General features: G+C 46.1%; 1 protein-coding gene across 1 annotated transcript in view; it reads right to left on the reverse strand.

Moving 5' to 3' along the window:
* NOX4 (NADPH oxidase 4) overlaps positions 1-17,658 on the reverse strand; it is a 348,347-nt gene that overhangs the window by 275,675 nt on the left and 55,014 nt on the right. Inside the window, exon 4 of the mRNA XM_073612966.1 lies at positions 15,018-15,102. Within this exon, the coding sequence (XP_073469067.1) occupies positions 15,018-15,102 (85 nt within the window). The remainder of the gene's footprint in view (positions 1-15,017; positions 15,103-17,658) is intronic.

Genomic DNA, 17,658 nt, shown 5'->3' on the forward strand with positions numbered 1-17,658 from the left:
CGAAAATGGGTTCGGCCGATTTTCTGTATAGTGTATGGCCAGCATTACTTTCCCTGAAACGTTCTGGAAGATAGGTGGACTGGGCAGCAGAGTGGAAGGTAGTTCATGAAGACCGCTCTGAGCCAATCATTGTTTTGTTTGGACAGAGGCAGGACCCTATAAAAACTAAGGTCACATGCTTCCTGGGAGTTGGAGATGGGAACTGAATCCAGGGAAGCAGCAGAAATGTAACCAGCAAAGAGCAGGCTTGAAGGCCTGGAGGTGCAATGCCTCCAGCGCTGGACAGCAGGAACAAAACCTGAAGGCCTGAAGGTTCAGAGACCTCAGCGCTGGATGGTTCAACAACACCAATTCACCACAAGAAATTCCGGGAGAAGTGGACCGGGCATATCAACCTGGGATGCAGCGGACCATGCGGAGCGAGAAGTAGCTGCCAAAAGGAGCGAGTAGATTGGGATCGGCTTTCTGTGGCAATCATGGACTGTCGGTGGGAGAGAGCAAGGTAGTGCAACCCAGCGGTACTCAATTTATCCAGAACTTTCCTGAACTGACGCGGGGGGACTGCAGGAGTCAAGATAGGCAGGTGAGGCCTGGGGCTTTAAGCGTCCACATACCACAGTGTCTTTCAGAGGGGCACTGGTCAGTTCATTATGGGAGAGGACATTGGATACACTAAGGAACCAGAGACTGAGAGGTAGCTCATATTTCCCTAAGAAATCCTGTAACATACTGCAATCAAGCAAATAAAGTTCTTTGTAAAAAGTTATTAAACTATCTGCTGATGTAATTCGTGCAGGGGTGGAACAACGGAAACAGTTAACAGAAAGGTATGAACACACCCAGCAGCTCCCAAGGGAGTAGTGCGCTACACAAATACACTACATCACTTCCAGATTGTTATTGTTTGGCGAGAATTTTCGTACTTTAGTAAACAAATTAGTTTTCGATACGGAGACTAGCATGCAAAACAAAATGGACGATCATTCATCCGATAATCTCATCGAGTGTACTAGGCTTAAAGTGGTTGTAAAAAAAACCTGCAAGAGAAAGGCATAATGAGCTAGTATGCATTGCAATACTTACCTTAGATCAAAGCCTCCCGCAGCAGTCCCGGCACACTGCTCTGGCCGGCGACGTGTCTCCCGGAGTTATTTCTGTTTATCGCGGGCTCCGGCGTTGTGATTGGCCAGAGCCGTGATGACGTCACTCCCGTGCATGACGTCACTCCCGCGGTAACGGCACATCAGCTGAAGAAACGGCACGCTCGGTCCGTTTCTTCAGTGCGCATGTGCCGATGACATCTGCACATTCTGATACAGTGGATATCTCCTAAACCGTGCAAACTTAGGAGATATCCACAGTACCTACAGGTAAGCCTTATTATAAGTGGTCTGTAAGGGTTTACAACCACTTTAAGGGTGGTGTAAGGTACCTGGTAGTTGAGCCTGACTGGTAGAAGGAGACCTCTCTTAAGCGCTGGTTCAGGAGCCACTGGAGTGGGGACAGTGGTCTCTTGAGCACAGTGGGTAGGAGGGCCTGATGCGGTTCCAGCAGAAGCAGATGATGGTCTGGAAGGATGCCCCTCAAGGATGGCTGAGCTGCGGATGCAGGTATGCGGATGCAGGCCGGTAAACAGGCAGGTAGCTGAGAAGGCAGCGGCAGGGTGCTTGTCAGGCAGGCTGGAAGCAGCGTCCCAGGACACAGGCAGAAGCAAGTCAGACAGTCCGTTTCAGCAGGAGATCAGGCAGGTATGGCAAAGGGGTGATCCAAGAGTAGTCAGGCAGGCAGAGATTCGGCAACAGATAATCAGATAAACAAGGTCAGGCAAGCCGGGTCGGATTGGAGACTGGAGAATAGTCAGACGTAGCCGGGTCACAGGTAAGTACAAATCAAACGGAAAACAGGAACGCAGGTACAGAGCTGCAGACAAACAGCATCTGACAGAAGCACCTGTCATCCTTTTAAAGGCGCCTTGGCGCCAAACAGCGCTAGCGCGAACGGGCGAACGCGCGCACGGGCACACGCGGGAGCGCTCCGGCGCCCCCTGGTGGGGAATTGAGCAGAATTGTCCTGGAAGAGCTTCTTGTGCACCTGTGTGCACGCATATTTGCCCGGCGGCCACTGATATGCCCCTGACATTGCCCCCTCCCAACGGGCAGCCTCCGGATGCCCAGAATACCCTTCTTTTCAGGATGAGCAGAGAAGTAAGCATGGATTAAACGTCTGGCATGGATATTACAATCAGGTTCCCATGAATTATTTTCAGGCCCATACCCCTTCCACTTAATCAAAAACTGTACTTGCCCAGCTCTCTTCCTGCAATCAAGGATGGCCTCCACTTCATATTCCTCATTGCCGTCCACCAGAACCGGTTCAGGGACCCTGGTGCCCCTGTCAGGAAAAGGGTCATCTACAGCAGGTTTCAAGAGTGACACGTGAAACACAGGGTGAATCTTGAGTGAATCAGGTAAACACAATTCATAGGACACCTCATTAATCTTTCTTTTCACAGGGAAGGGCCCAATGAACTTAGGAGCAAGCTTCTTAGTGGGACAGGTTAATCTAATATTATCAGTAGACAGCCATACCTTGTCACCAAGCTGAAGGTTTAGGTCTCCTCTTCTTTTCTGATCAAAGAACCTCTTGTTGTCTGCTTGTGCCTTGGATATTGCTTCCCGTAAGATCTGGTTATTATGACTAAGGAACTGCACTGTGTCCTGGACCGCTGGAACTGGGGATTCTGAAAGAAAATCTGGTAAAAAAGATGCATGAAAACCATAGTTGGAAAAGAAAGGGGATTGACCGGTAGCAGAGTGGCTGGCATTGTTGTAAGCGAATTCCGCTAGGGGCAGCAGAGATACCCAATCATCTTGTACAAAAGATGTAAAACACCTTATGTACTGCTCTAGAGTCTGATTTGTCCTTTCAGTTTGCCCATTTGTTTGGGGATGGTATGCTGAGGACAGGGCTAGTTCAATTTTCAGGATCTCACAAAGTGCTCTCCAAAAACGTGATGTAAACTGCACCCCTCTGTCGGACACTATATTTGCAGGAATTCCATGTAACCTGACAATCTCCTTGATGAATACACGGGCCGTCTCCACAGCAGAAGGTGTTCCCTTTAGGGCCACGAAGTGGGCCATTTTGGATAGTCGGTCGACCACCACAAGGATCGCCGAACATCCTTCCGAGCAAGGCAGCTCTACTATAAAGTCCATCGCTATCATCCTCCAGGGCCTATCTGGTATAGGTAATGGTCTCAGTAAACCCCAAGCTCTGTTCCTGGGAGTTTTATTCTGGATGCAGACAGAACATGAGTTGACGTATGTTTTGCAGAATTCCTTTAGGTTAGGCCACCAAAAGGTGCGCTGCACCAGCTCAAGAGTCTTACGTACCCCAAAATGTCCTGCAAGTGGGTGGTCATGCAGAAGTGTCAGCACCTTGACTCGGGCACTCTCTGGTACAAAAATTTGACTTCCTCTCCACAAAAGTCCATCACGAGGTGTTAAAGAGGATCCCTGAAGGCTTGAAGGTTCTGGGGATGCTTCTCTGATCACGGACAGAAGATCTGTTTGAAGAAGAAGGAAGCTATTTGCCGGCAAAATAGTGTCAGGTACCGAAAAGTCTTTAGGGTTATCGAACATGCGCGACAGCGCGTCCGGTTTTACATTCTTGGATCCGGGCCGATAGGTAATATGGAAACAGAATCGTGTGAAAAATAGAGCCCAACGGGCCTGTCTGGGTTTTAACCTCTTGGCGGATCTTAAGTACTCGAGATTTTTGTGGTCTGTATAAATCAGTACTGGGTGAACTGCGCCTTCTAGCAAGTACCTCCATTCCTCCAAAGCTGTCTTGATAGCGAGTAGCTCTCGATCCCCCACATCATAGTTCCGCTCTGCAGGTGAAAGTTTCCTGGAAAAGAACCCTACGGGGTGCATCAAGTCCTTGTTGCCTTGTCGTTGGGAAATAACAGCACCCACGGCTACTTCGGATGCATCAACCTCCAGGATAAAAGGTAAGGATGGATCCGGATGGCTGAGGATCGGAGCTGATGTAAAACGTTTCTTTAATTCCTCAAAGGCCCTCTGGGCTTCTGGGTTCCAATGGAAACGGGAGTTCTGCTTAGTCAGCTGCGTGATGGGGGATATAATAGCAGAAAACCCCCTAATGAACTTCCTATAGAAGTTTGCGAACCCAATGAAGCGTTGTACACCTTTTTTGTCCATGGGAGCAGGCCACTCTAACACAGCAGATACCTTCTGAGGGTCCATTTTGATGCCGGTTGGAGAGATTACCAATCCCAAAAACTGGATCTCCTGCTGTTCGAATTCGCACTTCTCCGCCTTAGCATACAGTCTGTGCAAACGGAGTCGGATCAAGACTTTACGGACATGTTCCCTGTGCTGCTCAAGTGAACTGGAGAAGATTAGAATGTCATCCAGATAGACAATTAAAAAGATGTCCAGGAAATCTCTAAACACGTCATTGACCAGATGCTGGAACGTGGCGGGGGCATTGCATAGACCAAAGGGCATGACGAGGTATTCGTAGTGTCCGAAACGGGTCCTGAAAGCCGTTTTCCACTCGTCCCCGGCCCGAATGCGGACCAGATTGTAGGCCCCTCTCAGATCCAGTTTGGTAAAGATAGTAGCAGATCTCAGCTTCTGGAACAGTTCAGGTATCAGTGGCAGTGGGTAACGGTTCTTGACTGTAATGTTGTTTAACTCCCGATAGTCCACACAGGGGCGAAGAGACTGATCCTTCTTAGAAACAAAAAAAATTCCGGCACCAGCTGGTGAAGTGGAAGGTCGGATGAAGCCCTTTTCAAGATTTTCGTTTAAATAAATCTTAAGTGCCTCTTGCTCTTTTTCAGACAGCGGAAAAATACGCCCGAAAGGAATTTCAGCCCCAGGAAGCAGCTCAATTGGGCAGTCATAGGGACGATGGGGAGGCAAGGTGTCTGCCCCCTTCTTGCTGAACACATCCGCAAATTCCCGATAGACCTCTGGTACATCTTGGGGTAGGTCTGGATCAATGTCCATACAAAGTAAGGTAGCGGCAGGATTAGAGGCTTCTGGTAGACAATGTTTTTGGCAGTAGGGTGACTGGAACTTGATCTCGCCCGTGACCCAGTCAACCAGAGGGTTGTGGGCCTGAAGCCAGGGCATGCCCAAGATGATTGGAAATAATGGAGATGAAATAACATCCAGGGTTAGGATCTCTTGATGCTGGGATGAGCAGGTGGCAGGCAGCGGGAAGGTTTCCTGAGAGACTTGTCCAGATTTTATATGGGAACCATCGGCCAAGAAAACTGAGAGTCTATGTGTCTTGTTTTTTAAAGGCAGATTCTGTTGGGCGGCAAAAGCAGAGTCCACAAAGCAACTACATGCCCCGGAGTCAACAATGGCGTTGACCTGGATTGTTCTTCCCTGGAGCTGCAATGAGAGGGGAAGGAAAAGTTGAGTTGTATTGGCGGTTAAAGCAGATAAACAGGTTGGAGTAGAAGAAAAGCACTTACGAGTCTTTACTGGACAGCTGTTCACATAGTGGCCCGTCCCACCACAGTAGAGACAGAGGTTTAACTGGCGTCTGCGCGCCCGTTCCTCCGGGGTCAGGGTAGCCCGTATAAGTCCTAGCTGCATCGGCTCAGGAGCCTCGGTTGTTTGAGTGACTGGACTCGGGTAAGCAGAAGGTAGGTATCGGGAGGCAGGAACCGGTACTCTTGGAGTCATCCACATAGGGCGTGTTGGTTGGGAAAAGCGTTCAGACCGGCGCTCACGAAGGCGTCGGTCAATCTGGATGGTAATGGTGATGAGTTCCTCAAGGGTATCAGGCATCCCTACTCGAGCAAGCTCATCTTTCAGACCCTCAGACAGCCCCATGCGGAACTGGTGACGCAGGGCTGCGTTGTTCCATTGAGTGTCCGCGCTCCAGCGTCGAAAGTCTGTTACATAGTCCTCGGCCGGCCTACGGCCTTGCTGGAGCGTGAACAAAGCTGCCTCAGCGGTGGCAGTCCGTTGAGGATCTTCATAGAGCTGGGCCATGGCTTCAAAGAAGGCGGGCAGGGACTGGACCTGTGCAGCGTTGGTTTCAAGCAGGCGGTGAGCCCAGGTCAAGGGTTCCCCCTGAAGGAGGGATATAACAAATCCCACCTTGGTGGCCTCCAAGGAAAAAGTCCGTGGCTGTAGGGCAAAATAGAGTTGGCAAGTGCTGCGGAAGGCCACAAATTTTGTTCGATCACCAGAAAACTTTTAGGGGGTAGGCACTCTTGGTTCAGGCGGAAGCATTACCACAGAGGGCGGTGCAGCAGCCTGTACTGGAGCGGCTGCAGCAGGGGCCTTATTACTGGGCCCACTGAGGTTCAATACTTGACCCTCCAGTCTGTTGTAACTGTCCTGTAAGGTTTGTACTGCCTGGGTAAGTGCTGCTAAGTGCGTACAGATCTCCTTGATGGGAGAGGTCTCTCCTGCAGGCTCAGTCATGGCTGTTTGTACTGTAAGGTACCTGGTAGTTGAGCCTGACTGGTAGAAGGAGACCTCTCTTAAGCGCTGGTTCAGGAGCCACTGGAGTGGGGACAGTGGTCTCTTGAGCACAGTGGGTAGGAGGGCCTGATGCGGTTCCAGCAGAAGCAGATGATGGTCTGGAAGGATGCCCCTCAAGGATGGCTGAGCTGCGGATGCAGGTATGCGGATGCAGGCCGGTAAACAGGCAGGTAGCTGAGAAGGCAGCGGCAGGGTGCTTGTCAGGCAGGCTGGAAGCAGCGTCCCAGGACACAGGCAGAAGCAAGTCAGACAGTCCGTTTCAGCAGGAGATCAGGCAGGTATGGCAAAGGGGTGATCCAAGAGTAGTCAGGCAGGCAGAGATTCGGCAACAGATAATCAGATAAACAAGGTCAGGCAAGCCGGGTCGGATTGGAGACTGGAGAATAGTCAGACGTAGCCGGGTCACAGGTAAGTACAAATCAAACGGAAAACAGGAACGCAGGTACAGAGCTGCAGACAAACAGCATCTGACAGAAGCACCTGTCATCCTTTTAAAGGCGCCTTGGCGCCAAACAGCGCTAGCGCGAACGGGCGCGCGCACGGGCGCAAACGCGCGAACGCGCGCACGGGCACACGCGGGAGCGCTCCGGCGCCCCCTGGTGGGGAATTGAGCAGAATTGTCCTGGAAGAGCTTCTTGTGCACCTGTGTGCACGCATATTTGCCCGGCGGCCACTGATATGCCCCTGACAGGTGGTCAGATGTTCATGCCCCTTCTGACTTTCCTCAAGCTCCAATGAAAAGAGAAGAGGGTGCACCGACCTAGCGCATTACCAATAAAAAAGTTTAATAAAAGTATAAAAACAAAGATAATACTCACAAGCGAGCGTAAAAAAACGGCTTTTCTTAGCAGTTGCAGCTACATCCCTTGGTGCTTGATGACAAGAGGTAGATGATGGCACCCCAAACGGCTGAACGGCTCAGCCGTTTGGGGTGCCATCATCTACCTCTTGTCATCAAGCACCAAGGGATGTAGCTGCAACTGCTAAGAAAAGCCGGTTTTTTACGCTCGCTTGTGAATATTACCTTTGTTTTTATACTTTTATTAAACTTTTTTATTGGTAATGCACTAGGTCGGTGCGCCCTCTTCTCTTTTCATTTTTTCTTTAGTTGTACGAATACCCATTGTTCTGAAGAGGGCTGCAAGACCGTAGAATTTGCCTTACATTCAAGAATGGACCACACCATCTGTGTCTAGCAAAACACTGGAGCGCAGGAGATTATTGTTTGGTTGTTTTTTCCTCAAGCTCCACCTTTGCCCTGTGGGTACACAAACATAGCCTCTATTGAGAGGGAAGGGATGAGAACACTGCCAGTTTCGCTTTTCCTAGGACAGACCATGCCCCATCCATTAAAGCCGCTGAGATCATACTATGGATGTTAGGCACATGCCCCAGAGACTGAATCAAATTCAGCAAAATCAGGAGACTATCGTGTCTTTGGGTAAATTTTTTTTTACTCAGTTGCGGAAAGCTGAAACCAACCTGTACTGGGGAAAATGTATGGGCGGCAACTGCTCACCTCCTTACAATGCTAGCTGACTGGCTCTCTTGCTGGTCCCAGTAACCTCCCTGACGGTATTCCCGAGTGTGGCTCGGGGTTAAATTTCAGTCCCATTAGCGGTAACCCCGAGCCACACTCGGGATTACATTGCAGGATCCTGGTGCGGCGTTACTTACCTTGTCCCCAGGATCCTGCGATGTCCCCCCGCGGTGTGTCTGCGGGCTCTGTCACCTCTGAAGCCTCTACGTGCCAGGCTCCGTTCCCTGCGAGCGTCGCAACGCACGGGGGCGGAGCCTGGCGGCAAATTCAAAAAAATGTACAAACCATAACACATACAGTACTGTAATCTTACAGATTACAGTACTGTATGAAATCATTTCATATCCCTTTTATCCCCAGTGCTTTGGCCCATGCCCTGCATGAAGTTTTATATGATATATACTGTTCTTTCTGCCTGGAAACTGGAGATTGTCCATAGCAACCAAAAAGTGTCCCTTTATGTCAAAAGTGGTTTTAGACCAGCTAGAAAACAGCGATAGTAAATTAGAACACTTGCAGAATTGAGTGATAGTGAATCGTGGGGAAATTTATTTTATTATTATTATATATATTTTTTTTTAAATTATTTATATTTATTTATTATATTATAATTTATGTTTTTGTGTTTCAAACTTCATCATACCCAGGATATCTACTAGACTCTTGTTTGGACAGATTTAAGTGTGTTATTCCTAAGAATTACAGGCCTACAATATAAAACGCCAAATTTCCATGCAAAATAATTGTACCGCTTTCAGCACCTAAAATCCGAAATAATCATACCGCCAGGGAGGTTAATGGAACCAGCATGCAACAACTAAAGTATTGAATAATACATCCTATTTCAGTGAACTTTCAGATGGAATCAGTTTTATGACTGACAGGTTAAATGGTCAATTAAATGTGGCACCATATTGAAATGCAAAGTTTGGCCACCAGAGATTCATTAGCAAGGTTTAATGTGAGAAAGCACCCATTATAAAATATACTTCGAACATATCATTTCCGAATAGAGGCACCAGGGCACTTTTGCACATGTACTGTTCTTTAAACCTTACCGGATATGGAGGATTACAGTTCCTTGAAAAAGTATTCATACCCCTTGAATTTTTCCACATTTTGTCATGTTACAACCAACAACATAAATTTATTTTATTGGGATTTTATGTGATAGACCAACACAAAGTGGTACATAATTGTGAAGTGAAAGGAAAATGATAAATAGTTTACAACAGTTTTTTATGAATAAATATGTGAAAAGTGTGGCATGCATTTGTATTCAGCCCCCTTTACTCTGATACCCCTAAAATCTAGTGGAAACAATTGCCTTCAGAAGTCACCTAATTCGTAAATAGAGTCCACTTGTGTGTAATTTAATCTCAGTATAAATACAGCTGTTCTGTGACGCCCTTGGAGGTTTGTTAGAGAACCTTAGTGAACAAACAGCATCATGAAGACCAAGGAACACACCAGACAGGTCAGGGATAAAGTTGTGGAGAAGCATAAAGCAGGGTTAGGTTATAAAAAAATATCCCAAGCTTCGAACATCTCACGGAGCACTGCTCAATCCATCATCCGAAAATAGAAAGAGTATGGCACAACTACAAAGCTACTGAGACATGGCCGTCCACCTAAACTGTCAGGCCGGGTAAGGAGAGCATTAATCAGAGAAGCAGCCAAGAGGCCCATGGTGACTCTGGGGGAGCTGCAGAGATCCACAGCTCAGGTGGGAGAATCTGTCCACAGGACAACTATTAGTCATGCACTCCACAAACCTGACCTTTATGGAAGAGTGGCAAGAAGAAAGCCATTGTTGAAAAAAAGCCATAGGAAGTCCTGTTTGCAGTTTTGGAGAAGCCATGTGGAGGACACAGCAAACATGTGGAAGAAGGTGCTCTGGTCAGATGAGACCAAAATTGAACTTTTTGGCCTAAAAAAACATCACATGCACATCACCCTGAACACACCGTCCCCACCGTGAAGCATGGTGGTGGTGGCATCATGTTGTGGGGACGCTTTTCTTCAGCAGGGACAGGGAAGCTGGTCAGAGTTGATGGGAAGATGGATGGAGCCAAATACAGGGCAATCCTAGAAGAAAACCTGTTTGAGTCTGCAAAAGACTTGAGAATGGGGCAGAGGTTCACCTTCCAGCAGGACAACGACCCTAAACATACAGCCAGAGCTACAATGGAATGGTTTAGATCAAAGCTTATTCATGTGTTAGAACGGCCCAGTCAAAGTCCAGACCTAAATCTAATTGGGAATCTGTGGCAAAACCTGAAAATTGCTGTTCACAGACTCTCCATCCAATCTGACAGAGCCTGAGCTATTTTGCAAAGTACAATGGGCAAAAATGTCACTCTCTAGATGTGCAAAGCTGGTAGAGACATCCCCAAAAAGTGTTGCTGCTGTAATTTAAGTGAAAGGTGTTTCTACAAAGTATTGACTCCGGGGGGGCTAAATACAAAAGCACGCCACACTTTTCACATATTTATTTGTAAAACATTTTGAAAGCCATTTATCATTTTCCTTCCACTTCGCAATTATGTGCCGCTTTGTGTTGGTCTATCACAAAAAATCCCAATAAAATACATTTACATTTTCAGTTGTAACATGACAAAATATGGAAAATGTCAAGGGGTATGAATACTTTTTCAAGGCACTGTACATCACCACAAGCATATCCAGCCCAATTTTTATTTGTGGTGTCATGAAGGTACAAGGTCTAGAAACAGGATGAGCTTCCCAATAATATCTTGTACCTTATTATGTTAGCCATCTTCCAGCCACTTAGTACTAAGGAATGGATGACAAAGTATGCCTGGGCAAAAGAGCAGCTGCAGAATCTCTATCGTAAATGTCATACCATTCACAAAAGGCTTGTCTTATACTGTTAGAAGGATAAGGTTGCCCAAGTCTAGGCCAGTTATAAAAGTCAATTGACCCCCAAGTTTTCCATCCACTTTTCTAGACAATTTTCAATCACTTTCAACCAGTTTGCAATTGCGAAACCAATCAAACTGGTAAATCACTTTTAAATATGGAGACATTTGGTGGCCAAAAAGGGAATCACAATGGGCCATTGTTGGCCTACTCCACAGGGCCCAGAGGGAGGGGAAGGGATGTCTGGGAATGGGTGTAACATTAATTGAAAAGAAGTGACCCAATGCATGAGTGATGGAGAAGATAGAACAAGGTATACCTAAGGCTTGGCAGAGGAGAGTGCACACAATGGGTGCAAGTCAATACAATATCATCTGTATAATGGCCGTCCCCTGTGTGACATATTTATACCTGAAAACAGGGCTGGATCTAGCTTGTCTGATCTGGGGGTGCAGTAAAAAGTCAGGGGGGCATTATGTCAACACACTATCTTTATGTCTTCTCCTCTCTTATTTCCCTACCTCTCCACATGGCTGCAATAAAATGCACATTTATTAGGCCAGTGTTTCCCAACCTTTTTTTTAGTCACAGGACCATTTCAAAGTATACAATATCCCAGAATACCCCAGTCCTGAACTGTATTTTTGGGCTGAAGGACATTGACATCCGCACTGGATGATGATGTCACCCACTCCTTGGCACCACATGGGGGAGTTCCCCCTTAACATCAGATTCCACCCATCACTTCAGAGTCAGGCCCCTTTACATTAGTCGCCCCGTTACATCACCTCCTTCAAATCCAAGTCCCCCAGCCCTTCAGAATCTCCCCTTTCCATTGGAGTATCCCCCCCAATCACAACAGAGTCCCCCCCCCATCACAACAGAGCCCCCCATCATAACAGATCCCCCCCCCCCATTACAACAGAGTCTGCCCCCCTCAAAGCTACAGAGTCCCCCCATCCCCCATCACAACAGAGCCCCCCCTCTTCACAACATAGTCCCCCCTTTACCAATAGTAAGAATGATACTGTGCCTCCTACCCCTCCCCCCACACCATGGAAACAAATGATGCGGTGGGGTGGGTAGGGGCAAGGCACTGTGTAGCCATGCCCACTTGCACATGACCCCCCAGCCCCTCTACGTCCTGATAATATCATTGTTCGTGGAGGGGGCACCACTGAAATCTGAAGGGGGCAAAGCCCATTCCACCACCCCCCTAGATCCTAGATCCGGCACTGCCTGAAAACCTTTTTTCTTTAACTTTGTCACTCCACAAACACGTATTTTAGCGTTTAGCCTCGTGCACTTATTGTAGAGTTTAGAAGTAAATGCTTGCATTTACTGAATTCAGCACTGCTTTTATTGACTACATCATGCAATCGAAATCCCATTACACAAAATATTAAATAATAGTCAATTGTTGGCATTCTGAAGAAGAAAAAAATCTGGATGTGGTTGTATATCTTATTCCGACTGTTTCCATGGCGATGGTGCTTGCTATTTAGAACCCTGTACCCCCCCTTTTCCCTCACTCCCCCTCCTCCTTCCATCTTGTTTGCTGACTAACAGACTCAGCAGTGCAATAAATATAGTACAGATAGTGTAGGAGTTGATAAGGGAGGCTTGCACTGACCTCCACCATGTCACAAGACATAATTAATCTCACAACATCCCCTAAAAGAGCAATCACTTCGATGCCAGCTATATTTGTGAAGACGTGAGCAGACGTTGCTATTACAGTTACTAATGCTTAATACAATGCCGGATTCGTACGTTAAAGGGCTTTTGTATTCTTATTTTTCCCTTACCTAAATCCACCCCGGCACCCCCCATCCTAAAGCTGCACTGTGCACTCCATCACCCCTCCTAATTCCACGGTCACTTACTTACCTCAGTCCCAGATCAGCCAAAATGCATGGAATGGTTGCAGCATGCACCAAAATAGTTCCAATTATTGTGGCACATTGCAGGGAATTGAAGAGTATAATAGAGGTGCATACATTGTTTTGCAGTAAAATATGGGATTGAAATGCATCATTGTAAGGAAAAAAATGTCTCTGCACCGGTTGTGTCACTGAAAGAAAATAATTCTGTTGCATTAGCATCAGTGGTAGGAAAAAGTGTACCTACCTCAGTGGTGTCACTAAAAAGAAAAAATTGCTATTGCATTACCAGTGGGACATTGGTGTCATGGGGGGGGGGGGGGGGGTTGTGTCAGTGGTGGGAAGAGAAAAATGCTTTTGCATAGGCGGTGTGAGTCCAAGAAGGACTGCCTTGATATCCATGTCAGTAGGATGAAGATGAGGAGGTGAGCTAGGAGACTCGGGTGGGGGGCTCTGTGGGGTGCATTGAAAGAAGGGCCCCTGTATGGCTCTAAAGAAGGGAGCAAGACTGAAATGCTTGGATTGGAGGTAAGGTGGCTATGGGGGCTCTTTGGAACTCTAAAAGGGAGGCTTAACCTAATCCGGTCCATATCTACCTCCTGTGGCCACCTGTAGGCTATTCAGTGGATTTAGCACTTCATCAAGTTTTTTGAATACATTTATGACTTCACTCTAAGTGCTATTTCATAAATATAAACAAAGAAGTCAGTGCTGCTACCCATACATCATATAGAAAGCAGAGCTCCCGGGTGCTCGATCCACAGTCGCTGGCTGAGTAGAGAAAGGAGGAAAAGATGACCCGCACTCCGGTGATTGCTCTTAAAAAATGTTGTATTTATTAGCAAGCCACAGTGACCAAACGCAAAATGAGAACAGTTGACGCGTTTCAGCCTATAAAGCCTTAGTCATAACCACTTATGACTAAGGCCTTATAGGCTGAAACGCAAAACATTTTTTAAGAGCAATCACCGGAGTGCAGATCATCTTTTCCTATTTCATAAATACAGGAAGGCAGATACCCCATGCGGATAGCAACCCCTGGAAGAAGCCCAATACACAGGGCGAATCATGTCGGGATTCAACACTATGCCGCTTTAAACAAGTTTATAAACCATATCCTTAGGTCTATGCTTATGTCTTTTAAAAATATGACTCTGTTTTAAATTCATAATGCATTTTGTAAATTTTATCTCAATATATTTTTCTTTGGTTTTCTCTTTGCACCGCTATAGTCTCATCCTTTGTTCTATTTGCTCTAATAACCCTGGGATGAGGCGTTCTGCTTTATTTGAATCTATCCACATTGGTCTACATTCCCTTTAAAAGGAAGAGGGAAGCTCTGGGCGTTAACTTGCTACCACCATCCTTCATGTATTCACAGTTCAGACCTCCCTCTCAGCACAGAATCCTTGAATGGAGGCAGCTTCTCCTTCCCGAATCTGTGATATGCCACAGGACAAGGGGAGACAGGAAAAAAGACTGTCTGCCCACATTCCCCAGTGGGCACCCACAGTTAGGAGGAGGTCTGTTGTGAGCGGGCACCTCGTTTTACTGCTCACTTTCACCCACAGTAGGCTACCATTGGAGGAAAGAGAGAACAGTATCCTCCTTCCAGCAGCTATCTTGGTCCCCTGCCTTAGAGGAGTGATACTGCAGTGACTCCGATCAATCAGCAGGCAGTCGGAGAACTGAGCCCAGTGCATGGAGAGTTGATAACCTAAGTGAAAAAATTAGCACCTCTGGATGAAAGCCAGCAATTCCCAGGTATGTCCATATAGCACAGCAGGATTAGGTATTTATTCACACAAAAAATGTGTGTGCTTTAATATCCATTGAGAGTAATCTTAGGCAGGCATCCCAAAATGAATTGAAATCAATGAAAAATGCATATTACTTTTTGGGTGGTTTTTAAGGGTGCCGTGGACTTTAAATGGCTTCCAAGTGTCATGTTAGCTGCTTTCAACTATCCTGGACCTGATCTCGTGCCTAAAAATGGCCACTTGTTAGCCTAATTATTTTACTTTTTGTTTCCACAGAGAGAACAGTAAAAAAAAAGGAAAATAAAAATGTAAAGCCACAGTACACAAATAACAATGAAATATACAAAAATAGTAATAATAATAATAATCTTAAATAATAGTATCAATAATATTAATAATTAAACTTTACCTGTAAAAACACATATTGCAATGCCACAAGCAGCATGAAATGATTTGTATTTGTCCAACAATCTTCTCGTTTTTCGACTTACAACCTTAAGAAAGACAAATTTAAACAAAGATTATGGCCGTAACTCAACTCCACAACGGCACTCTACATTTAAACTTCCTTAAAGCAAACATACAAATTAAGTATGTACAGTATGAAGCTTATTTTCCAGCACAGAGGGAGCCTGGGTAAGTTCGATTATGGGGAGATTATGGGGGATTATGGGGAGACTGGTTAGCCGTGCCAGGCCTTGCTCCCGCGGAACTGGTTTTGGATAGGATCCTAGGCTAAAGATGAGAGAAGAGTCATAGATATCACGCAGATGTGTCTATTGTAGTAAATGGTTTGGTTATATGCTTGGGGGGAGTATATTGCATTGTACCTTGTAGTGTGCCTGATTTACTTGGAATCGTATTACTGTTCTGTAGTATGGTTGTATGTGCTCTACTTGTTTGTTATGACTTAATAAACACTATCTCTGATTTTTTTTTAAAAGTATGTACAGTATATCACATTTTTTCAGTACAAGATTACAGGGAGCCACTTACTGTCAGTAGACACACCACCCTGGTATATCCAAATATGTGAACGGAATAAATTGTCTGTGGCATGCCCATGTCACCTACCTATTTTGTTTACACAGCTGTCCATATACAGTAAGTATTTAATAAATGGGCTACTGGTTTATAGTGTGGGTAGTTGATAACAAAACCTCTGCACCATATCCCAAATAATGGAATCTACCAAAAAGAGTTTAGTCGGGGACTTTTGAGGTGCTAACACACAAAACAAATATTCTGTTAAAAATTATACATAGTTTAATGAATTACAAAATTAAAAAATTCATGTAGCACCCTCTAGTGTGCTACTAGTGGTAGTGTAGGAAAATGTATGCTGACACATGCTTACACTGTGAGTCTTACTTGGGTAATGGGTTTACATTAGGTCAGGGCTGGATGACTCACGCAGGCAAATCTCTGGTCCCTCCCCTTGGGTCTGGAAGTTTGGAAAAACTTCTAGAGGTTAGTGGGCAAGAGGCCAGATCTGCATACTTAGGGGAGCTTGACCAATCCCCAGGTGGTGGGCCTGGCAGGGTGGTTGGTCCAGCCCATAAGTATGGATGAGTCATGCTGGCAAGGGAATTGGTGGAATATGGAAATGGAGTGCTGAGGGGACTGTCATGGCCCTTGAGGTGAACTCCCTAGTGTGGAGGAAGGGTGCTCTGCCTCAGGTTGGAGCTCAAGCTGACAACAGGAGCAGTTTGGAGGGAGCCTTCCATGAGAGGCAGTGGGAGCAAGGAGGACAGTGTGAGTACAACAGCACAGACAGGGACTTACAAGGGGAGAGACTACCACAGATAGCAGGTCTCTCTGGAAGATAGCGGTCTGCTTAAATCTTCACTAGAAATGAAGAAAGAGCTGCGCTAAACCAAATAAAATAATAAATGCAATGAAGTGACCAAAGCAGCTGACACACAAACAAACCAAGTCCACTAAGTATACAAAAAACCAAAGTGCAGCGCTAGGAGTATCCAGTATATACTAGACACATATGTGAAAAACAAATAAAATAATTATTGAACATATACATATAACACCATCACATGTGAAAAGCCAGGCAAAAGCCCTGCTTTAATTGGAGTGTCCAAATAAAAAACCAGGACAGCAAATGGTGAAAGTCCATAACATGTGAGGTAAAGAAAGGTGTCTTCTCCAAACGGAGGGTAACAGTAGACGCTGGGAGGCGTGTGTGTACTCAGATGGGAAGGTGACAGCAGATACCACAGCACATAGATCTCCAATGAGTATAAATGGATACCCTTACCGGATCCGTAGGACGTACATACCATATAGCAGTGCGTCAAATAGGCATAAGGGGATGATCTCCCGTGATATCCAGCCGGATGGTATCCCACAGGCCACGGTCACCGATAGGAATCGATGATCACAGGTGGAAGTCGAACAGCTCCTGCATACGTCCTGCGTGTTTCCTATATTTCCTATATCATATGCGTCCTACGGATCCAGTAAGGGTATCCATTTATACTCATTGGAGATCTATGTGCTGTGGTATCTGCTGTTGCCTTCCCATCTGAGTACACACACGCCTCCCAGCGTCTACTGTTACCCTCCGTTTGGAGAAGACAGCTTTCTTTACCTCACATGTTATGGACTTTCACCATTTGCTGTCCTGGTTTTTTATTTGGACACTCCAATTAAAGCAGGGCTTTTGCCTGGCTTTTCACATGTGATGGTGTTATATGTATATGTTCAATAATTATTTTATTTGTTTTTCACATATGTGTCTAGTATATACTGGATACTCCTAGTGCTGCACTTAAATCTTCCATTAACCTTGCCCTGGGAGATCTCAGGAGCAGTCGGGTAGACTGGTGAAGAGTCAGTCGGGTAGACTGGTGAAGCGTCAGTTAAGTTGGGCATCCCATAATTCCTATTCCCCATTCCAGTTATTACCCCTAATAAAACATAAAAACCAAGCTCAAAAACTGTTCCTTGTCTCTAAATGAAATCTGAAAATGCTTTTTGCCTGGCTATGTAGGGGGGTAGGTCATCTGCAACCCCCAAGAGGGTAGTGCTAGATT

Source organism: Aquarana catesbeiana, linkage group LG02 (genome assembly GCF_042186555.1).
Source record: "Aquarana catesbeiana isolate 2022-GZ linkage group LG02, ASM4218655v1, whole genome shotgun sequence".
NCBI classification, from domain to species: Eukaryota; Metazoa; Chordata; class Amphibia; order Anura; family Ranidae; genus Aquarana; species Aquarana catesbeiana.